Here is a 27,326-nt window from a genome sequence, read left to right as displayed (position 1 = left end):
AATATAAATGTGAATGTAGTCCTGCATGTAGTTTGTCTCCTTTTATGCTGAATTTCAACAATTTTTTATATTTATTTTTATCTATATTGTCTGCATAAGAAGTGTGTCCTATGTGTGTATACAAGGTGTACAAAGTCTTTGCTTTAATATATTTATTTTCTTTTTAGCTCCTTTTATTAATTGTCATTTATCCTTCAATGGCCATTATTATTTCATTTGTTAATTTGTCTTTTAAAATCCAGATGAATAAAAAAAAAATAAAGTATAGGCTTGGTAGAGGGTGCCAATACTTTTGGAGTATAAAGCAGCGGATGATCTGCAGTTAGTAATTCTACACCTACATGCAGCTGTATGATAGAGATGGTACGGTTACTGGCTAATGGTGTAAATGCCAGTAGTGAATCTAGCAATGTGTGTGTGTGTGTGTGTGTGTGTGTGTGTGTGTGTGTGTGTGTGTGTGTGTGTGTGTCCTCTAGATGGCAGAATTGCTGCTGCACGTGCTCACTTGCTCACTGAAGTGTGTGTCTGAAGAAACTTAAAACAGGATTTTGCGATTAAATGCTGCTCTCTGCTGGATGACGTGAGAAATGCAGACTGGAACGTCACTTCACTTCTCCTTATGTTCTTGTGTTTTGTTATATTTTGAATATTTTTGATTTTGACTGTTGATTAATTCTCTATTACAGCAGCTCTGACAGTAGTGCAGCTGCAAATCACAGCAGACTTGTACAGCGGACGCGCTGCACAAACAGATTTTAAACAAAAGTATGGGGATATGCCAGGAGATGTCTATTTAACATTAATGGAAGGAGTCTCCAGTGTCAGAGCCTTGTAACAGTCAGAGATAAAGCTGTAAGTTTAAGTTTTAACAGACGACAAAAGAAGTTTCCTTTCCTTTAATAATGTTATTGAAAATGAAACACCACCACCACCACCACCATGTGAACACAATTCTAGTACCTGCACATTTAGGCAAAGAAATAAACGTGAAATATCCAGGTATCGTTGCAGCATGAGGTTTTTAATGCAGAGAGAAACGGGAGGAATATAAGATGGTGAGATAAATATCTCATTCTCTCCAGTGACTCCGTTCTTCTCATCTCAATTCGTCACATAACTCTGAAAAACACAACAAATATTAATACAAACACAAGACATACTATATATTACATAGTCTATTAATCCACTTGTAAAGATAAATTACACTAAAGTCAATTTATTCTGTTAAAAATAATCAGAATCTATCAAGGGAAAAGTGCTTTAAAACAAATTCATATAAAGGAGCATTAACCAACATCGGTTTTGTTCTCATCAGAAATTTGGAGCTCGAATGACTGAGAAGGAGTCAGAGCGCTAAAGACTGGACTAACCAAGAGTCAGAACTCTAAATACTGGACTAATGTAGAGTCAGAACTCTAAATACTGGACTAATATAGAGTCAGAACTCTAAAGACTGGAATAATGTAGAGTCAGAACTCTAAAGACTGGACTAATATAGAGTCAGAACTCTAAAGACTGGAATAATGTAGAGTCAGAACTCTAAATACTGGAATAATGTAGAGTCAGAACTCTAAAGACTGGACTAACCAAGAGTCAGAACTCTAAATACTGGACTAATGTAGAGTCAGAACTCTAAATACTGGACTAATATAGAGTCAGAACTCTAAAGACTGGAATAATGTAGAGTCAGAACTCTAAGGACTGGACTAATATAGAGTCAGAACTCTAAAGACTGGAATAATGTAGAGTCAGAACTCTAAAGACTGGAATAATGTAGAGTCAGAACTCTAAAGACTGGAATAATGTAGAGTCAGAACTCTAAAGACTGGACTAATATAGAGTCAGAACTCTAAATACTGGAATAATGTAGAGTCAGAACTCTAAAGACTGGAATAATGTAGAGTCAGAACTCTAAATACTGGACTAACCAAGAGTCAGAACTCTAAATACTGGAATAATGTAGAGTCAGAACTCTAAATACTGGAATAATGTAGAGTCAGAACTCTAAATACTGGAATAATATAGAGTCAGAACTCTAAATACTGGAATAATGTAGAGTCAGAACTCTAAATACTGGACTAATGTAGAGTCAGAACTCTAAATACTGGAATAATATAGAGTCAGAACTCTAAATACTGGACTAATATAGAGTCAGAACTCCAAAGACTGGACTAATATAGAGTCAGAACTCTAAATACTGGACTAATATAGAGTCAGAACTCTAAAGATTGGACTAATATAGAGTCAGAACTCTAAATACTGGAATAATGTAGAGTCAGAACTCTAAATACTGGAATAATGTAGAGTCAGAACTCTAAATACTGGAATAATGTAGAGTCAGACCTCTAAAGACTGGAATAATGTAGAGTCAGACCTCTAAAGACTGGACTAATGTAGAGTCAGTACTCTAAAGACTGGAATAATGTAGAGTCAGACCTCTAAAGACTGGACTAATGTAGAGTCAGAACTTTAAATGCTGGACTAATTAAGATTCAGCCCTAAGAGGCCTTGCATTATTATTATTTTTTCTTTTCGTGTTTTCTCGCGATCATGACATAATTTTTCTGTGTACTCGACATAACAACATGTTGTTTTTATTGTTCTGGAGACAGGAAAAGCGTAGCGCAATTCCGCAGCATCACGGATGAACAAATTCGGTTTTATTTTGATCAGGGACTCACTCAAGCTGAAACAGCTCTGTGTCTGTCAGTGACTGATAACTTCCACGTTAGTGTCCGACACTTGAGAAGGAGGCTGTCAGGTCTACAGCCCTCTCTCTTAATGCGGAGATAAAGTCCATCCCAACAGCAGGCAGTTGTTACATTTATGATGGCGATGGTGATGGTGAAGACGCCAACGTGTATGTAAAACCTGTCCCATTCACGAGGCGCGAGATTTTCTCGTGATTAAATTACGTTGTGAGAAAACAACTTCTGTTATGTGGAGATCACAAGAAAATTAAGTCATGAGAAAACAAAAAAGGAAAAAATAATAATGCATGGCCTCTTAGGGCTTCTGTACTGGACTAACCAAGATTCAGAACTTTTAAAGACTGGACTAAACCAAGATTCACATCTTTTAAAGATTGGACTAAACCAAGATTCAGAACTTTTAAAGACTGGACTAAACCAAGATTCAGAACTTTTAAAGATTGGACTAAACCACGATTCAGAACTTTTAAAGACTGGACTAAACCACGATTCAGAACTTTTAAAGGTTGGACTAAACCAAGATTCAGAACTTTTAAAGACTGGACTAAACCAAGATTCAGAACTTTTAAAGATTGGACTAAACCTAGATTCAGAACTTTTAAAGATTGGACTAAACCAAGATTCAGAACTTTTAAAGACTGGACTAAACCAAGATTCAGAACTTTTAAAGACTGGACTAAACCAAGATTCAGAACTTTTAAAGGTTGGACTAAACCAAGATTCAGAACTTTTAAAGACTGGACTAAACCAAGATTCAGAACTTTTAAAGGTTGGACTAACCAAGATTCAGAACTTTAAAGACTGGACTAAACCAAGATTCAGAACTTTTAAAGGTTGGACTAACCAAGATTCAGAACTTTTAAAGATTGGACTAAACCAAGATTCACATCTTTTAAAGATTGGACTAAACCAAGATTCAGAACTTTTAAAGACTGGACTAAACCACGATTCAGAACTTTTAAAGACTGGACTAAACCACGATTCAGAACTTTTAAAGGTTGGACTAAACCAAGATTCAGAACTTTTAAAGACTGGACTAAACCAAGATTCAGAACTTTTAAAGATTGGACTAAACCTAGATTCAGAACTTTTAAAGATTGGACTAAACCAAGATTCAGAACTTTTAAAGACTGGACTAAACCAAGATTCAGAACTTTTAAAGATTGGACTAAACCAAGATTCAGAACTTTTAAAGACTGGACTAAACCAAGATTCAGAACTTTTAAAGACTGGACTAAACCAAGATTCAGAACTTTTAAAGGTTGGACTAAACCAAGATTCAGAACTTTTAAAGACTGGACTAAACCAAGATTCAGAACTTTTAAAGATTGGACTAAACCACGATTCAGAACTTTTAAAGACTGGACTAAACCACGATTCAGAACTTTTAAAGGTTGGACTAAACCAAGATTCAGAACTTTTAAAGACTGGACTAAACCAAGATTCAGAACTTTTAAAGATTGGACTAAACCTAGATTCAGAACTTTTAAAGATTGGACTAAACCAAGATTCAGAACTTTTAAAGACTGGACTAAACCAAGATTCAGAACTTTTAAAGACTGGACTAAACCAAGATTCAGAACTTTTAAAGGTTGGACTAAACCAAGATTCAGAACTTTTAAAGACTGGACTAAACCAAGATTCAGAACTTTTAAAGGTTGGACTAACCAAGATTCAGAACTTTAAAGACTGGACTAAACCAAGATTCAGAACTTTTAAAGGTTGGACTAACCAAGATTCAGAACTTTTAAAGATTGGACTAAACCAAGATTCACATCTTTTAAAGATTGGACTAAACCAAGATTCAGAACTTTTAAAGACTGGACTAAACCACGATTCAGAACTTTTAAAGACTGGACTAAACCACGATTCAGAACTTTTAAAGGTTGGACTAAACCAAGATTCAGAACTTTTAAAGACTGGACTAAACCAAGATTCAGAACTTTTAAAGATTGGACTAAACCTAGATTCAGAACTTTTAAAGATTGGACTAAACCAAGATTCAGAACTTTTAAAGACTGGACTAAACCAAGATTCAGAACTTTTAAAGACTGGACTAAACCAAGATTCAGAACTTTTAAAGACTGGACTAAACCAAGATTCAGAACTTTTAAAGACTGGACTAAACCAAGATTCAGAACTTTTAAAGATTGGACTAAACCAAGATTCAGAACTTTTAAAGATTGGACTAAACCAAGATTCAAAACTTTTAAAGACTGGACTAAACCAAGATTCAGAACTTTTAAAGATTGGACTAAACCAAGATTCAGAACTTTTAAAGACTGGACTAAACCAAGATTCAGAACTTTTAAAGACTGGACTAAACCAAGATTCAGAAGTTTTAAAGACTGGACTAAACCAAGATTCAGAACTTTTAAAGGTTGGACTAACCAAGATTCAGAACTTTTAAAGATTGGACTAAACCAAGATTCAAAACTTTTAAAGACTGGACTAAACCAAGATTCAGAACTTTTAAAGACTGGACTAAACCAAGATTCAGAACTTTTAAAGACTGGACTAAACCAAGATTCAGAACTTTTAAAGACTGGACTAAACCAAGATTCAGAATTTTTAAAGATTGGACTAAACCAAGATTCAGAACTTTTAAAGACTGGACTAAACCAAGATTCAGAATTTTTAAAGATTGGACTAAACCAAGATTCAGAAGTTTTAAAGACTGGACTAAACCAATATTCAGAACTTTAAAGACTGGACTAAACCAAGATTCAGAACTTTTAAAGACTGGACTAAACCAAGATTCAGAACTTTTAAAGACTGGACTAAACCAAGATTCAGAACTTTTAAAGATTGGACTAAACCAATATTCAGAACTTTTAAAGACTGGATTAACGTAGAATCAGAACTCTAAAGCACAGTGCTTAAAGATGATGAGGCTCTGAAGATGTTTGGGTAGGACAGCACCACCTAGTGGGCTGTAAATGTTATTACACACTGTTGCTTTCTTGTTATCTTTTATTTTCAAAAGCATTTTTATAAAGGCACTCCTGAAAAGCTTTTAGTGACTCATGTTACCTCCCAATTTTTTATTGCTGACTGTCTGTTTCCTTTTCAGTACTTCCCTCTGCAGTGCTGGTGAGGTCATGTGTGTATTTGTATTGAAAGGGAAGGAAACCACGGCCCTGTTTCTTTGTTCCTAGTCTGGAAACTTTGACCATTTTTTCCCCCTCATGGGCACACACTCACACGCTGAACGAGAGATTGTCATCTTTTCATCATTATCCCACAAAGAGTCACTGCATCAGTGTACAACATTTGAGTCACTTTATATTTAATGAATCATTTCCGTGAAATACACATCAGTGAAATACACCCTTCCTCTTACACTCATCTGAGATATGAGGTTTTTTCCCTCCTGCTATCTTGTCCCTTTATTCTCCCGCTGCTAAAGGTTATGAGGCAGAGGGTCAGAGGGAGACTTTTCATAGATGCGATAACGTAAGATGCTCCACAACATTAAATGTAACTATAAACGGATAAAACATACAACATCATTCTTTACTTCTTAATAAGGAAAATAAGAGAGGTCCTAGAATCGAGCCCTGAGGTATATCTTAAGTTTAAACTGAATACGTCTGCTGTTATTAATGATTCTGATAATTGATTAAACTGTAAATTATATATATTTTTGATTAATCAATCATTTGGGTTATTTAAAAAAATAAATAAATAACCAAAAATATATATATTTTTTCTTTCTTCTTTCTTTCTACTTGACTCATAAGATATTACATTTAAAAATTTGTGTACATTCAGAAAATTAAATAAAATTAAATAATGTTTATTAACGTTACTATATTGAAAACTAATTATAAGCTAATTCATACAAATAGCGTCACACTGCAGCGCGCTTAATAACACAGACCAGCTAATTTATAAAGAAATTTGTTGCCATTTTTAAAAAAATCAAATTTCATCGATTAGTATAATTGACATAAAAAATTTTTTTAAAAAGTCACAGTGAGTTTTAAAAATATTAATTATAGTTCCAAGTGCTGTCCAGGCAAAAACACTTCCTTTCCTGTGAGTAAATGTCAGGGATAAATCTTAAATCTTTCAGGTTTAATCATTTTGTGATAACATTCTTTGTTGACTTTGGTCTGCTTAATTAAAAAAAAAAGACGTAACATGTTGAAATATGTCAGAAGTGTAGCAAACAGGACATTCCAGAGAACAGAGACAGGAAGTGGACACCTGACACAGAGGAGCAGAGTTTTTCTTTTCACCAGAGAAACGTTCAAGAAAGCTAAACTTTTTATAGTCTTAGTGTTTTATTATTATTTTTTTACCTCTTGAAAAGGGTTCTGAACCTCACTGTATACCGTATCAGTGCCTTTCCGCAGAGGAACTGAAAAAAAGAGAGATGGATGGATAGAGAGAGAGAGAGAGAGAGAGAGATTCAGTGTCTGAAGTTAAATAAATATGTGCAGTACAGTATAAATACATTTCATATGAAGTAAAGATGTTGAATATAATAGAACAACTAAACAGCTTTACTATAATTATTAACAAATAAAACTATAGCACCTAGATTTTTAAAGTATTTAATAATTTCTTTTGTCTTTGATTCATTTTTTTGTTTATTATTTTCTACAAAGTTTCCATTATATGAATGGCAATGGCATTGTTATAATGGCATTTTTATTTTTTATTTTTAAATCATCTCTAACTGGAATAGATGTCGGAGTTTCGTGCTGCTTTTATAAAAGTGTTTAAACGGTGGTAGCTTTTTGGAGCGTGCTTGTGTGCAAAAATATAAAACATGACAAAACAGAAAAAGGGAAATATGTATAAGTTAAATAAGCAGGTGTGCAATGAGATAAATACATTTTGTCTGAAGAAACAGAGCAAACTGTGTTAAATAATTATTAAAAAAATTAAGCACATTTACTTAGTTATAGATTTTAACCTGTTTCATGATTTTTTTTGTATTAAGTACTTAATTTCCAGTATATAAACTGCTAATAAGTGACAGAAAAAAAAAAATTATTTGATAACTGGAAAAGACTCTGGACTTTTGTGCTGCTTTTATAAAAACTGCTGAAATCTGGAGAGGTTTTAGATTTTTGGAGCGTAAGAATAAAATGGCTGTAGGATGCATCACTGAGTAACAACTGAGACTAATATACAAAAAAAATGGCCTGTAATTTCAAAATGTCTAAACATCAGCGGTCAAAACCGGTCAGATTTTTCAGATGAAAGCTAACAGGAGGCACTTAGGGAATGAGGAATCTCCTGAGGTAATCAGCTCAGCCCTTCCTGTTTATATAATGAAAGATGGCACTGGTGTAAAAAAAGACCAAACCCTTTTTAAAATGAGCGTAAGAGCGTCCGAGATCTCGCAGGAAGTGGATTTAGTCTTATCAGAGAGACGGAAAGCAGGATGACTAAATGTTCAAACGGTTAAGAGAAAGAGTCGGAGGCAAAGGGCTGTAAGATTTCATCTGAAATACATCAAAACAAGACAGAGAGGAAAGATGGTGGGTGGTAATGAAGAACGGAGGAAAAAAAAAAAAAAAACGTGAGTGGGAATGGAACTCGAGCTGGTTTGGGATTTTCCTCACAGCTGGAAAAATTAGTTCCAGTCGGAACCAAAAAGCTTCTGGGCTTGAACCGAAGCTCCAGTGACACCAAGAGCTGGATCGAGAATTCATTTCATCATCTCAGTGATAACTCATTTTTATGGCCGCTATTAAAAGGAACATGAACAATTTTTAACAAAGTTTTGAAGATTATGAGAAAAATTTTTTCAATTCAATTCAATTTTATTTGTATAGCGCGTTTAGCAATGGACATTGTCACAAAGCAGCTTTACAGAAATAAATGGATTCACAAAAAAATATATTGTAAATACGTGAATTTATCCCTAATGAGCGAGCCAGAGGTGACGGTGGTGAGGAAAAACTCCCCGAGATGATATAAGGAAGAAACCTTGAGAGGAACCAGACTCAAAAGGGAACCCATCCTCATCTGGGTGCAACGGATAGTGCGATTATAAATCAATCCCTTGTGTGAACATGTCAAAACGAACAACTGCTAATAATAAAAACTTGAAAGAAAATATGAAATAGTATACTTTTCTGAAAACTGCAATAAATCAAATGATGAATTGCATTCATAATTAAAGCTAAATGCACCTCATTCATCAATCTTTTAATAAAGTCTTTAGTTCAGCCAAAACAAATTAAATTTTTTCCGCAGATTGACAAAAGTATCACTGATTTTCTTCACACTCGTATGCGTATTTTGATAAATGCCAATCAGTGTTCAAGGCACAGCTGATTCACATTTAGTAAGAGTAAGAGTAAGATACTTTATTGTCACTGTATACAATACAACGAAATTTAGTGTGGCAACATTACACTCAAAATTAAAGAGTTTAAAAATTGTGAATTAAGAATAAGTAAAAAGAAGTATGCTGTAAAATATATACAAATATTGCACACTGTTATAAAACCACTGGAGGTTCAGTTCTGTGTAAAAGTCTTAGTCAAATGCAAAGAAATGCTGTAGAGTAAAGATGCCTTCAAAAATAATGAAATGAAATGTTTCTACATTTAAAAAAAAATCCTATAAAGAGCAGTAAACAGTAATAAATGAAACAAAGTCGATATTTAATGTGACGATCCTTCACTTTAAATAAAATAAAGCAGTATCTGAGGTGCAGTGTGTGCAGTTTTATAAGGAAATGAGCTGGAAGTGTTACTGAGCATCTTGCAGAAGCAGCCACAGTTCTTCTGGAGACTTTGACTGTCGACTCGCTTCTTATTTCTGCAGCGAAACCCAGCAGCCTTCATTATGTTTTTATCTGAAAAGTGTCTCTTATGGAATCTGCTGCTTTCTTTACTGACATACAAACATTTTTCTGTAACGTTTCATTTTGTTTCTGGAAAACTAATGTTTGGAATCTAAAATGTTTTTGTACTGAATCAATAATGTAGAAGTCAGAAAATAAACATCTATAACAAAGTTTGTACTAAAAACAAGACTTTTGCACAGCACTGTACATTGCACATTGATAATAAAAGACAGCATGTACTATAGTGCATTTATATTTAGCCACGCCCACAAAACTCCATAAAAGGCAAAGCTCACAGAAAGCTGAAAATGACAAAATGGCAACTAAAAGGTGAAAGAGCGCCACATAAACGCTAACGGTTCTTCCTTTTATAGAGTGCCATTACTTTTACCATAACTGAACAGCTAGCTTTATTTGTCTTAACTTCTGGATTTGTTTTGGAATAGTTTCGTTCGAGTCATTAGTATGAAGCGACTTGAATTTGACAAAACGTTCGTTAAATTGGTGCGCGAACTTGCCAGTGTAGTCCGTATATAAAACACAATTTTCAACTCAAGAGCGAAATGTACGACAAAGACATTTTTTTTTTTTCAAACTATCCGGATTTTCATGAATTTCTGGTGTAAATGCTCCTGTGAAAGATCCAGTTTGATAAATCAGGCACAATGAGCATAATAATTAAGACGGTGACTTTCCGATGTTGTTTCACGTTGAAATACTTTCTCGTGTCTGTTAGCGTAAAGGTGTAGGTGTGAGATTTGGACGACAAAAACACAGCCACGAGAATTTCTGTATTTTTGTAGCTAATGACTTCAAAGTTAGTGCACATGTCAAATAATCTTAATGAATAAGATTTTGGTTTACCTCGTGCGGGGTCAGCGGTTTGCGGATGCAGCACTTCCGTATACTCCACGTTAGGCTCCTCAGGTTCGTCTACGTCCACTACCTCACTGCTCTCTGTTAGAGAATCATTCACACACCTCCGTATTTTACAAACACACTGTAGATATGTGCAGTCTCAGTCTCAGTCTCAGTCAGCTCGGGTCTGTAATCTCTAATACACAGATCCAGAGCTGTAGCGGAAATTTTACTCACCTAAAACCGGCGGTCTCACGCTCCAGATTCCTGCTATGTTCCTGCTGGCTACTTTAACTACAAAACACACAACAACATAAAAATATCAGCATCCTATAAACGACAATACAACAACACCTACATGCATCAAGAACCTTTCAGAAGAACGTTAAAGAAACAAAAAAAAACTATTGGACAAGCAACAGTTTCTCAGTAAGATAATTAGTTAAATTCTTATCAAACAGGATTCTAGATTCTTAGTAAAATTCGGACTCTAATCAAACGAGTTTATTTCAATTAAAAAAAAAAACTGGGTTCTAGAGTTTCACTTAAATTGTGATGACAATCATGGACAGTTCTAGACTATCAGGAAAACTGTAAATGGAATAATTGAAATTCTAGATTCTCTGTAAAATCTTGACTCTAATCAAACTGGGTTCTAGATTCTCAGTAAAAACCTGACTCTAATCCCTGACTCTAATCAAACTGGGTTCTAGATTCTCAGTAAAGTCCTGACTCTAATCCCTGACTCTAATCACACTGGGTTCTAGATTCTCAGTAAAATCCTGACTCTAATCACACTGGGTTCTAGATTCTCAGTAAAAACCTGACTCTAATCCCTGACTCTAATCACACTGGGTTCTAGATTCTCAGTAAAATCCTGACTCTAATCCCTGACTCCGATCACACTGGGTTCTAGATTCTCAGTAAAATCCTGACTCTAATCACACTTGGTTCTAGATTCTCAGTAAAATCCTGACTCTAATCCCTGACTCTAATCACACTGGGTTCTAGATTCTCAGTAAAAACCTGACTCTAATCCCTGACTCTAATCACACTGGGTTCTAGATTCTCAGTAAAATCCTGACTCTAATCACACTGGGTTCTAGAATCTCATGACCCAAATGAGTTCTAGACAGAGTTTATTTCAGTTTAAAAAAAATGGGTTCTAGAGTCACGGTTAAATTATGACTCCAATCATGCACAGCTATAGATTTTCAGGAAATGTTTAAATTAATAAATTGAAATTTTTAGATTGTTGGTATTTCAGGCTCCAATAAAACTACAGTTCTAGATTCTCAGTAAAATCCTGACTCGAACCATCTATTATAACAAATCAAAACTGTATTCTGGAAGAAAAGCTCAAATTATAGGTGTCTAGAAAAGCAACGCAGAGTTCTGGAGTAACAAATCAAATTATGTTTGAGTTATTAAAATAACACAGGAAGCTACAAAAGCAATTCAATTCATAGATTTCTAGAAAAAGCAAGACAGAATCGTAGAGTAACAACTTGAAGTATTTCATTCTAGAATAACAATAGAGGATTTTATAATAATTTATAATAATCATGGAAATTTAAAATAAACACAAACTTTCAGAGCAAGCACTCAAATTCTGGAATCACGGAATAACGGAATAAGAGTTCTGGAATAGCACTTAATTCTAGAACAACACAAACCTCTAGAATAACTTGAATTACTGAGTTCTAGAACAACAGTGGAGAATGTTATAATCATTTATAAGATGAAAATCTAGAATATCAACACACGGTTCTAGAGCAAGTACTAGAATTATAGAGATACAGCATATCAAATAGAGAGATTTGGAATTACAACTCAATAACTCAATTCTAGAACAAGGTAGAGTTCTAGAATAATATCCATAATTCATAAGTTTTCAACAAAAAATAAAGTTCTCAAATTATTTACCTCAAATTATTTCCAAATTATTATGAAATTCTTGAATAACACAGATTCTGGAATAACCCGAATTGTAAACTTGTTTTGTAAATTGTAAATTACGGACATCTAAATATAACTTATAAATAATAGAAATCTAGAACAACAACAACAACAACAACAACACAGTTCTAGAGTAAGGACTCAAATTATGGAATTCTTGAATTAAGAATAAAGAAGAGGTTTAGAAAGAGTTTTAGAAAGTTTTACAACAATCAATTCTAAAAGAGTTTTACAATCAATTCTAGAAAAATGAATTAAAAACAGCTGAAATTTTAAGTTTTTAAACTATAAATAAAGTTCTCGAATAGTCATGTGAATGATTGCGTTCTAGAACAACAACAGATAACAACAAATAACACACAAAAAAACCCACATTAAATTTTTTAAATTCTTGAAACTCAGGATTTTAGAATAATAACCCAGGTTGAAGACTTCTAGACTCGAAACTAGACTGGAGTAAAAACACAAAGGTTCTAGAGTCACAAGCTAAATAATGGAGTGCTAGAATAGTAGAGTATTAGAGTGTAAAATTCCCGAGTTACGCTAATTGTAGACTTCCAACACCTCTAGACAAACTTTGTAGAGTTCTAGAGTAATGAGTTAAAATGATGGGGGTCTAGAATAACAGCTTTTAATAATAATAATAATAATAATAGTAATAATAATCATACTTTTATTTTATATAGCGCCTTTAAAAGTTGCTTTCTCAAAGCTTACATAAAGGAAAAAACAAAAATATAAGACAATATACTCAATATAAATTCAACAAGAAATAAATCACAAAACAATACAATAAAAAAATGAATCAAATAAAAGCATTCCTGAAAAAGAATGTTTTGAGAAAAGTTTTAAAAAAGAGGAATTTTGCGAGGAATAACAGGAATGTCGCATTAGATCCGAGCGCACAGCGCGGCACAGTTTAGCAGAAGCCTAAACAGGAAGCGGCTGTTTGCGCTGCGCCGCCACTTAGCAGCAATCAGTGCATTTCCTCCACCTGTGGAATTCATGTACTAACATTAGGGCTGAAAGAAGCTCAGAGTTACAGAGTCACGAGCAAATGTATTGGCACCCTCTTCATCTGAAATGGGAAAAATATTTTAGCCTTCACACTTTCATCGGTTCGGTTTAGAGCTTGTAAAAGCACCTCAAATAATTATTATATATATATATATATATATATATATATATATATATATATATATATATATATTTTTTTTTTGAAAATTATATAACAAAGAACGTTTACTAAAAGTGTTTCAATCAACAGCATGGCAGATCTTCAGATGTAAAGCTTTATCTAGATTAAATTAGATAAAAATATATAGATTATAGATTAAATATAGATATAGATTAAATATAGATTTTAATAACTCAATAATTGAGGAAAAGAAAATCAAAGTTCTAAAAAAGTGATAGAGAACACCAGCATTAAAAGAATTAAAAGTAAATAGACTAGAAATAAGAATTATAAATATTTATAAATACTCATTAAAATTGTTTTAAGGGTTTGACACTTTATGAAAAACAATAATGTAATAACATCATATGAAGTAATCCAGGCAGGGATGACCACATTTCCACAATAAGGCATGATTTATTTATATTAATGTGATGTTCTTATGATATATTTATGGTATTTTATACACGTGTGTGTTCAGGACTATAAACTACAAACAGAGGACCATAAAAAAAAAAAATCTTCAGTTCAGCTACTTTACAAGAAAGACGAACAAATATGTAAACAAAAAGACAAGTGCAATAAAAAAATTACTGATGTGCCTTTAAATGAAGGGAGAAAGTGAATTAGCATAAATTAGCTATAAATTTCTATTTGAATGTGTGTCACTGGATTTCAAATGACTTTTTAATTTATTTGGATTTTTGGAAACTGTATGAAGAAGTAAGTGGTGGAAAGCTAAAAAAAAACATCATGAGAGATAAAATGATGAGGGAAAAATACTTCTTTAAACCACGTAGTTGAGAAAAAGCCAAAAGGTCATCCATAATCAGGGTTCAGTCGCTTTAAAAAACGTAGCGTCGATCGTATTCCTCTTCCTTTATCACGTCATTTCCACCTTTATTTTCTGTTAAATGCTGATCGTGAAATGTTTCCGAAAAAACTTCAGATGAGTTTAGCATTTTTTCCTGCTCTTTTGTGGTCCATGTTTTCATGTTTACACGTTTTCCAGGATCCTGCAGGTGACCCCGTTACTTGTGCCAACAGGAAGTGATGTCGGATCGTCATGCGTTCCATTGTTCGTTCTCGTCCACTTGATGTGAAAGTGCGGCGCTCCGTCTGGAATAAGATTTTGGGAGTTGAATCGTCCCATGACATTGCTAGAAATTAAAGTAATGCTCAGCTAAAGCGATAGCTAATGCTAGCAGCCACATAGCAAAGCTTAGCCGTGTTCTATCTCTGTGGTCCAGAACGGAGAACGGAGAACGTAGTGATGGGTGGGTGGGTTAATGATGGACATATGGAGGTGAAGGAAGAATAAAAATGGGCTACCTTTAGGACTTTTGGAGCGCTAAAAAGCTCGGTGTCATGGGTATGAGATTACTGAGTCGTCGTTTTTGGGAATCGCAGGCTTTCTGAGGAACGGGTGAAGGAAAAATTTGATGAGCATTCAATATTCGACATAACAAAGAACATTTCCTCTTTTTTTTTTTCCCATGAATCTATAGGACGTCAAAACTGAATCCCAAAATATATACGTTCATAGAAATATGAATATAAAGTCTGCGCCATACGGTGTAGCTTGCGTACAGCTGACGCCACGATTATGGAAAAAGTGCAAATATGAGCATATTCACTAAACATTATAAACACAATTACTTAAAATTTTCAATTTTACTCAATCAATTTTTTAAATAATCTTAGTTTCTTTCAATAACATTTGTAGCATTTGTATTTTAAAGAATATTTAGAATAAATGCAAATAAATCGTCTTTAACCATGTCTTTTTTTCCCCGTGGTATGAATATGACGTTGCACACATGTAAAATCTCTCCCATCCATCACCACTGGGGGAAAATAAAACAGCTTTTAACACAAAAGCACAGTAAATCTGCGTTCACGCCGGATTCTTCCTTGGTGTAACGTGCGTCTGGAGGGAAAGTAGTGTTTCAGTGAACGGCTAATCTTAGTCAGCTAGCTAGTTCGCTGTTTGCGAGTCACTGTCTACGAGGCACCAGCTCCTTAAACAGAATATTATTCGTAGGTGGCGATGGCTTGTTAGCACCCGCTAATAGCTAAAATATGTAAAATAGCGTGTTCTGAAACAGGAATAACCATCCGTTCTTCCATACTGAATGACCCAGAAAGATGTCACCCTAGTCCAGGACTCTCGTTTTCTATTGGCGGATTCGCAGGGTTAAAGTTCATGTAGATGAATTTGGCTTGGTAGTCACTACAGGAAGAGCCTCAGTGCTTCAAAATAAAAGCATATGTCTAAGTTTGACATACAGAACCATTCACTGAATGCATTATTCGGTTTATAGATTCATTTTCAAGAAAGGTACCAATAATTATGGAGTCGACGCTATATAAGGAACTCTAATCAGTGTAGCGTACCATACTTAACGTACTGATTGAGCACAGCACTAATCATACACTGTCTCATAATGTACTGCTAGCCACATTAGCACTCCATTACACGTAACAATAACTAGCGTCTAAAGCTAATGGTCTGTTCCTACAGAGGAAGAAGGGAGAAGCGAAGAAGCAAGCGAACTCACACTGAGAGCTTGACTGTGGCCTCTCGTTTACCTGTGACAGAGAGAGAGGATGAAACAGGGGGTATTTTGTTGTGAGGAAGGTCAGGCATGGGGGGCTATAGATACGCTAGGTGGGCTGTAGCTTTCACTACCTCGCTTAGCCCTGTAGTACATCACGAGTACGGCGAGTACGAGCCCCGTCACGCACAGCAGACACGTGCCGACGATCAGGCCTTTCTTCCACCTGGCCATCCTCACTGCACGGAGAAGAAAAACAGACTGGTTGTTATGTAGTGTACTTAATTAGTGTTGAAGGAGTTAAAAAAAGATTAGAGATGGACCTCAGTGTTGAGCTAGAGAAATGTTAGGGGAAGTTTTGCGTGGTATGTTGATGGTCTGACCTGTGACCAGGACGGAGTCGCTCACTTCCTCTTGTCCTGCTCCGTTTAAGGCGCCGCAGGAATACCTGCCCTCGTTGACGCTCTTCATCGAGGAAATACTGTATGCGGAGTGGTTTTTCATCACCGTAACGGTGTGTACAGGATGCTGGTTCTCGTCTTGGTACCATTTAAAGCTGATGGGTGGAGTTCCTTTCGTAACAATGCAATGGAATTGGACTTCGTGGTCTTCAGTGATGTCAGCAGCCACGGGGAGGGTCATCAAGATCGGCTTCTCTACAGGAACTAAAAGGTAGAAGTTTATAGATAAATAGGCGCAGAAAGAGTGAAGCAGGTTCGGAGGATCGGAGGATTACAGCTCACCTGTAACCGGCGCAAGAAGAGCATCGCTCGTCCGAGCCGAATCGACGCCGTTGTTCTGCGCCTCACATGTGAACTGGCCGATTTCTTTTTCAGACTGTATGCTGGCGGCAAAGATGGCTTTCTGTAATGGCTCTGATACGCTGGTTTTGCTCAGTGTCATTTGGTTCTGCTTCAGTATGTAAGTGATGGGGAAACTCCCGTTCTCTGAGGAGCACTCGATCTGAAAAGGTCGACCCAGGACCACCTCGCCGAGCACAGTGATGGTGGGTCTGGAGACGAGAACTGGAGAAAGAGGTGAACACAAACAGACTAAGCATAGCCACCATGAAAACAGAAAATAATCTAGAATAGTTTATCGCGAATCTAATGCTAGCACGTTCACCTGTAGATCTTTCAAATCTAATACGTCGTTTTGGATTTAAAATGAGGTGCTAACAGGTGTGCTGTAGCAGCACGGCACCGTTATGTGGATGCTAGTCTAGATTTGAGCTTTCAGAGAAACCTGGTTCCTCGTTGGAGCTTTTAGGGAGACCCTTCTCTGGGGTTGATCTTTAAAAGTGATACAGTCTTAGATTTGACATTTTAAAGGAACACTAGTCTAGATTTGAGCTTTTGGAGAACCATTGCTCTAGATCTGAGCTTTGAGAAAAACACGGCTTTAAATTTGAGATGGTCCAGATTTAAGCTCCTACAGAGTCTAGGTTTAGGATTTCAAAGGGACAAAACAGCTTTAGATTTGGACTCTGATGTTCTTGATGTTCTAGATTTGAGCTTCTACATGGACTCTGATGTTCTTGATGTTCTAGATTTGAGCTTCTACATGGACTCTGATGTTCTTGATGTTCTAGATTTGAGCTTCTACATGGACTCTGATGTTCTTGATGTTCTAGATTTGAGCTTTTAGGAAGAAATTAAAATTTGAGCTTTTAATGAAACAGTGCTTTAGATACGAGCTTGTGAGGCATTGCTCTAGACTTGAATTTTCAGCAAAACATTAAACTAAATTTTTTAGATTGAGCTAAAAAACTACATAAATCTAGTTTTTAGATTTAAGAAAGACATTGTAGATTTGAGTTTTTGATGATACATTGCTTTAGATTGAGCTTCTAACAATATATTAGCAATAATTCTAACAATACTGAGCTTTTATTAGAACATTGCTCTAGATTAGAGTTTTTAAGCAAGGCACTGATTTAGATATGTGTGTTTGTTAAACATTGTTCTGGATCTGAGCTTTTAGCAGAACATTGCTTTACATTTGAGCTTTTAGCAGAACATTGCTTTAGATTTGAGCTTTTAGCAAGAAATCGTTCTAGATTTTTGCTTTTAGCGAGACATCATTCTAGATTTGAGCTTTTAGTGAGACATCGTTCTAGATTTTTACTTTTAGTGAGACATCGTTCTATATTTGAGCTTTAAGTGAGACACTGTTCTAGATTTGAGCTTTTAGCGAGACACTGTTCTAGATTTGAGCTTTTAGCGAGACATCGTTCTAGATTTGAGCTTTTAGTGAGACATCGTTCTAGATTTTTGCTTTTAGTGAGACATCGTTCTAGATTTTTGCTTTTAGTGAGACATCGTTCTAGATTTGAGCTTTTAGCGAGACATCGTTCTAGATTTTTGCTTTTAGTGAGACATCGTTCTAGATTTGAGCTTTTAGCGAGACATCGTTCTAGATTTTTGCTTTTAGTGAGACATCGTTCTAGATTTGAGCTTTTAGTGAGACACTGTTCTAGATTTGAGCTTTTAGTGAGACATTGCTCTAGATTTGAGCTTTTAGATAAATTTTAGGCAAACTGTTCTAGGTTTAGACTTTGTACAGGAAGTCTCGCTACAGATAAGCGTTTTGAGGGATGAGTTTAGCTTTTAAAAGAAACACTGTTTTTTTTTTTAAAGAAGGATACCGATCTAAATTTGGATTTGAATTTTTTTTTTACAGGGATGCTAATCTTTCTTTTGAAAAAACACTGGTCTGGATTTTAGCTTTTGGAGGGATTTTGCTGTGGATTTTAACTTTTACAAAGATGTTGCGAGATTTGAGAAGTTGCTTTGCATTGAACATTTAGAAGGATGCAGTTCTACCTTTTGCTGTGAAGAACATGGAACGGCTCCATTTGATGGTGTCATTCACGTGAGCTTTACACGTGTAATTCCCGTTGGTCTCAGTATGAGCCATGGCTCTGTACGTGCCATCGATTGAGTTAAGGCTAAGCTCCTGGTTGCTCCGGTAGATAGAGTACTTCACATCATGACGTCCGATTCTCTCTGATGCAAATTCAGAGCTTGTGCAGGTGACAGTAAACTGCTGCCTCTCGAACACCTCGGCCGGGGTGATGTTCAGCACTGGTCTGGAAAAGAGCTCTGGAAAATGATATGAAATACATTGTTAGTGTATTTCAATTGTTTGTGCTATACACCAAAGACATTTGGGTTTAAGATCCAAAGGATATGAGACCAGAGTTTAGGATTTCAGCTTTTAGTTCCTGGTGTTTATATCTAGATGCGTTAAACAACATAAAAGATAGAACCTTTTGTATCAGACCACCCAATTTTAAGGTGAGCAAAAGTATAGGAACAGATAAGTCTTGAAGTAAATATCACTTAATATTTGGTTGCGTATCTCTCGCTTGCAATAACTGCATCAAGCCTGCGACCCACTGACATCACCAAATTCTTGTTTTTTTTCCTTTTGTGATGCTTTTCCAGGCTTGTAGCGCAGCTTCTTTCAGTTGTTGTTAGTTTTGGGGGGTTTCTCCCTTCAGTCTCCTCTTCAAGAGGTGAAATGTTGCTCAGTTGGGTTAAGGTCTGCTGATGGACTTGTCCAGTCTAAAACCTTCCACTTTTCCCCTGATGAAGTGCTTTGTTGTGTTGCAGTGTGTTTTGGGTCGTTGTCTTGCTGCATGATGAAGTTCCTCCCAATTAGATTGGTTGCATTTCTCTGTAAATTGGCAGACAGAATGTTTCTGTAGACTTCTGACTTCATTCTGCTGCTACCATCATGAGCTCCATCATAAATAAAGATTAGTGAGTCTGTTCCAGAAGCAGCCATGCAAGCCCAAGCCATGACACTACCCCCACCATGCTTGACCTATGAGCTCGGATGATTTGGATCATGAGCAGATCCTTTCTTTCTCCACACTTTGGTCTTCCCATCACTTTGGTAGAGGTTCATCTCAGGTACAGAACTTTTGTGGATCATCTCTGTATTTCTTTGCAAATTCCAGTCTGGCTTTCTGATTCTTACTGCTGATGAGAGGTTTGCATCTTGTGGTATGGCCTCTATATTTCTGCTCTCGAAGTCTTCTTCCAATGGTAGATTGTGATACAGTGGTGATGTCACTCACTGTTGTTTTTGGGTTTTTCTTCACAGCTCTCACAATGTTTCTGTCATCAGCTGCTGTTGTTTTTCTTGGCTGACCCATTCAGTACACCAGTGGTTTCTTTCTTGTTCAGGACATTCCAAATTGTTGTTTTGACTATGCCCAATGTTTTGCAATGCCTCTGATTGACTTTCCCTCTTTTCTCAGCTTCAAAATGGCTTGCTTTTCTCCCATAGACAGCTCTCTGATCTTCATGTTGGTTTATCCTTTTTTAACAACTAATGCAGTTTTCACAGAATAAACTGAAGGCAAAACCCAAGGATATTCAGAGCTATTTTTTGTTTAAACAGTCAATCTAAAAGGACACACCTGGGGAACAAGAAACACCTGTCATTCACATGTTCCAGTAATTTTGCTTGCCTACAAATTGGGTGGTCTGATAGAAAATGTGCTATGTTCTATGTTGTTTAACATGCCTATGTAAAAAATACCAGAAAATAAAAGCTGAAATTCTTAACTCTCTTCTCATATTCATCTTTTGATGTCAAACCCAAATGACTTCAGTCTACAGCAAAAATAAATGAATTGGCCTTGCCGTTCCAATAGTTTCGGAGGGGACTGTATGTGGCTAAATATTAGTCCCAAAAAGGACATCTAAAGTTTATATCAATTTGCTCCCTAAGTGGTTTCTCACCTTTGACAGTAAGATTTGCGTAAACATTTTTTTCTACGTTGTTCACCGTGGCACTGCACTCATACTTCCCGGAATCGGCGGCCAGGACGACGGTCTTGTATTCAAGATTTTTTCCGGTCTTAAGGAGTTTCGATCCTTTGGATAATGAGAGCAAAGACGAGCTATAGTTTTTTCCTTCCACACGACACGTGATGTGCACAGAGTCTCCCTCGATGACTTCCGTTGACGGGAGGACTGTGATAGTTGGCGTGAAATCCAGATCTGGGTAGGAAAGTTAAACGGCAATAAATATTCCCACTGCTAAGCTCTAGGTAAAGGGAGGCAATTACTTACAACTTAAATAAGTTACTTACAACAGCACATGTCAAAGTGTTTTATTCTTCTTATACCACAGCGATTTGACAACGACTGCCATTTTTCATTTATTTAAGATAACACGTCATATTTTTCTCTGTTTATAGTTACATTTAATAACTCGTCTGTGAAACACGTTACTTCTCGCCACTCGTAAACTCGTAAACTCCTCTGTCCCGAAGATGTCGGAAAACTTAAAGCTAAACCTCTGACTGTTACAAAGTGCTGACACTGGAGACTCCTTCCATAAATGTTAAATAAAATTATTCTCCATACAGAAAACTTCACCATAACAATGATTATATGCATTTTTTACCCGAGCTGTTACTATAGAAACGATAATGTATTAGAAGGAGTGCTGATGTTACAGAAAATTAATCAACACTGTCTCCCCATATAGAATGAACTAATAATAATAAATAAACAAATCATTGGCTTACCTTTCACAACCACGCTGACCACGTTGCTGTCGTTTGAAGAAAGCATTCTGCTTCCTAAATTTATAAAATATGAGCAGGATAGCCTGGCCGTCCCTACAGACATGTGGGAGTAATCCTTCTGCACCTCACCACTGGTGGATCTCCCTAGGTAGATTTCCTTCGAGCCGTCTTTAATGGAGAAAGTCAGCTCACCGGATTCTTCCTTCGCACTACAGGTGACCATCACGGTGTTACCTTCAGTCACGTAACGCTTGTCCACACTCAGCACTGGAATTTGCAGCCCTGTGTGTCCGAAAAAAAATTACGTATCTCTCTGTCTTTGTACACTCAAAACAAGTTTACACTAATTAGCATAATTTAGCATAAATTTAAAAACCCCCAGTTGTGATGCAATGTTAATGTTGATGTTTCTAAACAAGACGTTTTTTGTCTTGGGAAGAAAACATTTTGAGTTATCCCTATTTGTATTATTATTTTTTTTAATATATAGCGTGCCCCCTAGTGGCCGATGCTTATGAGGTTGTCTTTGCAACACAATCTCTTTTTTTTTCTTAACATTTCATAACAATTCTCACGTAAAAATAACCCTTAGATGTTCAGTCAGCAGTTATGTGTAATTATTGTGTAATTTTGGTCATTTATTAACAATTTACCAACATAGAGGAAAATGTTAACCTTCCTGTCAGCTTTTTTTTTTTTAATCAGCTAGCCTCAGGCATTAGCTAGCTTATCATTACTGTCTACATTTCCCAGTTGCCTAGCAACAACTTTAACCACAGCAAATGTATGCCATATCGAAAGAAACCCAACATTTAAGAGCAACACAATGCAGTATAACTATATTATCACAACTCTAATGACTCTAATATAGAGCAGTATAAACATTTTACTTATCACACCTTTAATTATGGTTCCTGTCTCTCCACCCACAACCAATAAAGCAGTATATATATATATATATATATATATATATATATATATATATATATAATATTACACCTTATTGCACCTTTAATGATGCGTCCCTTCATCCTGTCAACAGCCAATAAAGCAGTATAAAAAAATGTCTTTTCTCAGCTTTAATAACAGCTCATTTCTGTCCTCCTACAGCCGATAGAGCAGTATAAACACATTACTTATCGCACCTTTAAAGACAACTCCCTTCTCCACTCACAGCCTTTAGAGCAGTATTAATATTTTACTTATCGCATCTTTAATGACAGCTCCTTTCTCTCCACTCAGACACAACCATAAATAACAATTTAATGACATAATAAACATGCTCATCAAGTAGTTAATACATAAATAATTATCAATGAATGGAGTTAATTAACCGTGTAATCATTACTCATGGTGAATTAACGTTAAACCCCATGTTTAGAGAAGAATGCTTGAGCAGAGCTAAGATAAATGTACCTTTAACGATAATCTCCTCAGTAGAACTTTCCTTGTATTGGTCCATCACCCTCACGTCACACTGGTACGTGCCCGTGTGGGAGGCCCGGGCTTTGGGGATGGTGTACGTCACTTGGTCACTGGTGTTGGTCTGTGCAATGTGTATGGTGTTGTGCTTGATGAAGTCTTTAAAGAAGCTGAATTGGAGGAGGGGAGAATTGCTGCCAGAGTGGGCGACTTTGGCAACACAGATCAGCGTCAGCTCCGATCCCCGCTCCACCGTTTTCGCGGGTTTGACGTAAAGCGTGACGGTTCTGAGAACGAACGCTGGAGAAAGATCATCTGATGATGTGATTATGAGTTTTCAAACAATGTTTTAACTAAAATGTTAGCAAGTGCTAGGAGCCAGTCACTAGCCATGCTAAGCTAAACACCTAACATTAACATCCCATTTAATCTTCTTCTTATCATCACCATCATCATCATCATCATCATCATGCAGTTTCACTACTAACCATTAACCTACATTAGACCAGAATGAAGATGAGACGTCCTCAAGCATGACTAGCAAGTGACTAGCATTATTATTATATTATTAATATCATTCATTATTATTTCTCTTGTACTACATGTAACATACTGCGTATTTTGTACATCCCTTTTGCACGCTCCTGTACATATATTTCATATTTCTAATCTTATTTCTTATTCATTTCTGAACTTTAAATTTGAATTTTAATTTAGTATTTAATGCACAGTCTAAAGAGGAGTAGGCCAGGTTTCCATTTCACTGCAAGTTAAATACTGTAAATAATTGTCTATGTGACAAATAAAATCTTGAATCTTGAATCTATTACTATATTAAACGGTTTAATTCCGCTGCATTCTTAGCTAGTCTTAAAGAATAGACGCTAGCAATGCAGATGTTATGCTAAGTGTTAGTGTTAGCATCCAGTTCATTCTCTTCTTCTTCTTCTTCTTGTTAATATTATTATTATTATTATTATCTGTACCTTGTTAGAAGAACATTTCACTGCAGAGCAATGCTAGTTAGTTGCTATTAGCAATTCTAATGCTAGGTTCAATGCTAGCATTAAATATTTTTGCTATTACTGTTCTTATGTAAGGAGTTCAAAGGGTTTATCTGTACAGAATCTCAAAAAAGTGAAGGTTTAGATGCTAGCAAAGCAGAAGGTGTCATGCTACATGTAGCAGCAACCAAAATTAAGAATTAATAAGAAATAAACAGATAAGCTGAAGCACAAAATTATTACTCCAGTCAAGTATTAGTAGCTCTCGGTTATGAGAAGCTCTCATATGAAGAAATGACAGGTGGAATTATGCTAGTTATGCTACATTCAGTCAAGGAGCGCTAAGTTCATATGAGAAGTTCATGATACAGGGAGAAAGATAGTGAGATACACAGAGACAGAGATAGACAGATGACTCTCTATCTGTCCGTCTGGGTCCATGAGAACGGCGCCTGTAAACACGAGCATCACGATAGGAAGGAAAATCACTCTGTTAAATAAACACACACTGAAGAGGTCTCATGGGACAGGTGTTATTTTAGACCTCGAGGCACCACCCAGTCACTCACACACACACACACACTACACATTTTACAGATTGAACGAAACATCTCAAATCTCTGATTCTGATAAACGGTGTAAGATTTGAGGAAGCAAGGAAAGTGCCACCACTCCCTGTTCCTTAATTCACATCACTCATGTTGTCAATAATCCTCAGCTTCTTATATTTCGTCGCAAGCACAGCTGAGTTCTCGAATGAGAAGGTGTGGATTCGTTTTCTATAACAGCAGCTCTGACTGGTTTATATTAATACGGAAGGAGTCTCCAGTGTCAGCGCTTTGTAACAGTCAGAGGTAAAGCTGTAACTTTACAGTTTCCGACATCTTCAGGACGTTCTTTAATAAACAAAAAAATTGTAATTGTGGCCAAATTGTTGTTATACAAGAGGAACCAAACACATGCTTTTACAGGAAAATATTCAACTTTATGTCAGTAACAGAAACTCTGCTTCATCACACAACCATTTCGTTGATTAATTCCCTAAAACGGCATCTCCTGTCATCTGCTATTCCTTATATATTACCTCTTGACTGTCATTAAGCTAGTACATTAGTTGACTTTAGCCTGGCTAGCTAACTCTCTGGTTTTTATGGATGTTGTTGTAGTTTATTTTTTCTTTGTTTTTTGACGCCTGCCTCAAGATTCGGAGTTCATCTCCTTGTGAAATGAGTTTTAAAGCATCTATAAAGCTAAATATGTACTAAATAACACACTCCAGACCACGCGGTCATAAAGAAACAATCCACGCCAGGGAGGTTTATTGTTTTTTTTTTTAACTCTGTAATGATTCATGTTTCCTCCGAATAACACACAAAAGCTCTAACCCTTTCATTCAAACCACAACAACAACAACAACAACAACAACAACAACAACAACAACAACAACAAAACCATACAAAACTTACGGTTCTGTCCTTTTGTGTGCTTAGTATATACACTTTTAATTTCTCCTCTTTAAAACATTTGTCATCTGCAAATAAGATGCTTTGGGCACCAAAAATGAAACCTTATAAACCTTACCTCACCAGCCTCTCTTCTCTCTCTCTCAAAAACACAGCTTGTCATTTTACAGAGAAACCAGAAAACGTAAACTCCTCTGACCTGAACACTTTACAAAAATACAAAGCTCTGACGCTGGAGACTCCTTCCGTATATGTTAAATAAACATCTCCTAACAAAACACTTCACCACATTAACGATTAAACATTTAACTTTGTTAAGCAACACGTCTGAATCTGTTTATTTTAGTCTTAGATTATGTGGAGAATCCGCTGTACAAGTCCCTGTGCAATGAGCTGTTACTATAGCAACGATAACGTATTAGAACGTGTGTGTTAATACAAACCTGCCGTTCGTGTTACAGCCGGAGCTACTGTCCGAGCCGCGCTGTTATACACAAATAACACACACCAAATAACACACACCTTCTGACCAATCAGATTCAAAAACTCAACCTCACTGCGGTAATTCTAACTTATATTTCTACAACAGCCTGTCCCTAAGTGTTTTATTCCTGTTATACCACAGCAGTTTTTTATTTATTAAAGAATGAGTCCTACGTTTTATTTTTTATCCATTTATAGGTAATGAAGCAATTTAATAAGTCGCTGTTGATTATTTTCTTATAACAGCGCACCTATATGTTTTATTCTTTTTATACCACCACAGCAATTTGATAAAAATAAAATTTTTGATTATTAAAAAAAGTCATACTTTTCATCATTTTATATAATTATATTTAATGTTGTGCAATGTTCATGAAACAAGTTAGATCCTGTTCTCGCTTACATTATAGCAGCTATAAAGTCGCTCGAAGTTAATGAGACAAAAAACTTTAAAGTTACAGCTTTACTTCTGACTGTTACAAAGCGCTGACACTGGTGACTCCTTCCATAAATATAAAATAAACATCTCCTTACAGAAAACGTCACCATATGAATGATGTTTTTAGTCTGTTTATAAGTAGTGGCGTACAAGTCCCTGTGAATGAGCTGTTGCCATAGAAACGATAACGTATTTGAAGGAGCGCATTCATATAAACCTGTGATTTGCAGCTGCACTGCTGTAGTGTGTGATGGTGTCGTTATGCAGTTAGCGTGCTAGCGTGAAGAGAAACTGATGGTATACTGACCTGATTCTGTTCGCGTACCTGTCGAAGGTCATCGGAGAAAAAGAGACAGATAAATAAGTTTATATTTAGCGAAAGCTGAATCAAATTCCAGTGTGTGAGAGCAACAGGTGAGTCCTTACAGGTGATGCTGACGAAGGTCAGGAGGAAGAGGTGGAGAAGGAGACGGGGACATCGTATCGTCCACATGGCTGACCACTACACTGACCAGCGAGTGTGAGAAACGGTGTGAGAGTGTGCTGCAGCGGGACGCAGGGGAGGAGTCGCAGTGGCTATCACGCTGTACAGTGTTCGCTCGGGTAATTGGACAGGAAGTGAAGGCTGCTTCCTGAGGAAGTGTGGAGCACAGCTTAGGGCATGGAGTGGAATGTTCATACACACTCAGAACGTTACTACACAGCGATACAGTAATATCTCAGCGCAAGTAAACACTCCAGCATCATAACACGCGCGAGAGGGTCGTGTGATGTCATCACCAGCAACCAATCAGATAATCAGCACAGATTACTAACATCTGGACTTGCAGTGATTTTGTGGACAGATTTACAACATTTTATTCAACTTTTTAACAATGGATAAT

The 27,326-nt window shown here is 36.2% G+C and overlaps 1 protein-coding gene across 12 annotated transcripts; it reads right to left on the bottom strand.

Annotated features, from left to right (window-relative positions):
• Positions 1-792: 792 nt before the first annotated feature.
• pecam1b (platelet and endothelial cell adhesion molecule 1b) lies at positions 793-27,023 on the bottom strand. 12 transcript variants are annotated; one of them, XM_026909689.3, is made up of 13 exons: positions 26,869-27,023; positions 26,750-26,767; positions 23,048-23,353; positions 21,632-21,913; positions 20,838-21,098; positions 18,906-19,184; positions 16,824-17,105; positions 16,464-16,745; positions 16,215-16,319; positions 10,624-10,680; positions 10,393-10,485; positions 7,019-7,077; positions 793-1,119 (listed from the first exon to the last, which is right to left on the bottom strand). In XM_026909689.3, the coding sequence occupies exons 1-13, from the start codon at positions 26,933-26,935 to the stop codon at positions 1,102-1,104; spliced, it is 2,109 nt and encodes a 702-aa protein (XP_026765490.3). In that variant the 5' UTR covers positions 26,936-27,023; the 3' UTR covers positions 793-1,101. The 12 variants fall into 12 exon arrangements, 10 of the variants coding, with proteins under 10 accessions (XP_026765490.3, XP_053087942.1, XP_026765497.3 ...); XM_053231967.1 differs by lacking the exons at positions 793-1,119; positions 7,019-7,077; positions 10,393-10,485 and adding exons at positions 14,855-14,937; positions 16,084-16,114 and having other exon boundaries at positions 10,653-10,680; positions 26,869-27,021; XM_026909695.3 differs by lacking the exons at positions 793-1,119; positions 7,019-7,077; positions 10,393-10,485; positions 10,624-10,680 and adding exons at positions 13,764-14,641; positions 14,855-14,937; positions 16,084-16,114 and having other exon boundaries at positions 26,869-27,021.
• Between the last annotated feature and the right edge of the window lie 303 nt (positions 27,024-27,326).

This window comes from Pangasianodon hypophthalmus, chromosome 2 (assembly GCF_027358585.1).
Source record: "Pangasianodon hypophthalmus isolate fPanHyp1 chromosome 2, fPanHyp1.pri, whole genome shotgun sequence".
NCBI classification, from domain to species: Eukaryota; Metazoa; Chordata; class Actinopteri; order Siluriformes; family Pangasiidae; genus Pangasianodon; species Pangasianodon hypophthalmus.
This window is presented reverse-complemented; position numbering and strand designations above follow the sequence as displayed.

Bases quoted from the DNA above. Each gene is read 5' to 3' on its own strand.
- pecam1b (XM_026909689.3), bottom strand. From the start codon at position 26,935: ATGTGGACGATACGATGTCCCCGTCTCCTTCTCCACCTCTTCCTCCTG. The intron at 17,106-18,905 runs GTAGAACTGCAT...CTCTTTCTCCAG, and splicing joins CATGTTCTTCACAGCAAAAG to TTCTCGTCTCCAGACCCACC. The intron at 16,320-16,463 runs GTCAGACCATCA...TTCTCCGTGCAG, and splicing joins CGACTCCGTCCTGGTCACAG to TGAGGATGGCCAGGTGGAAG.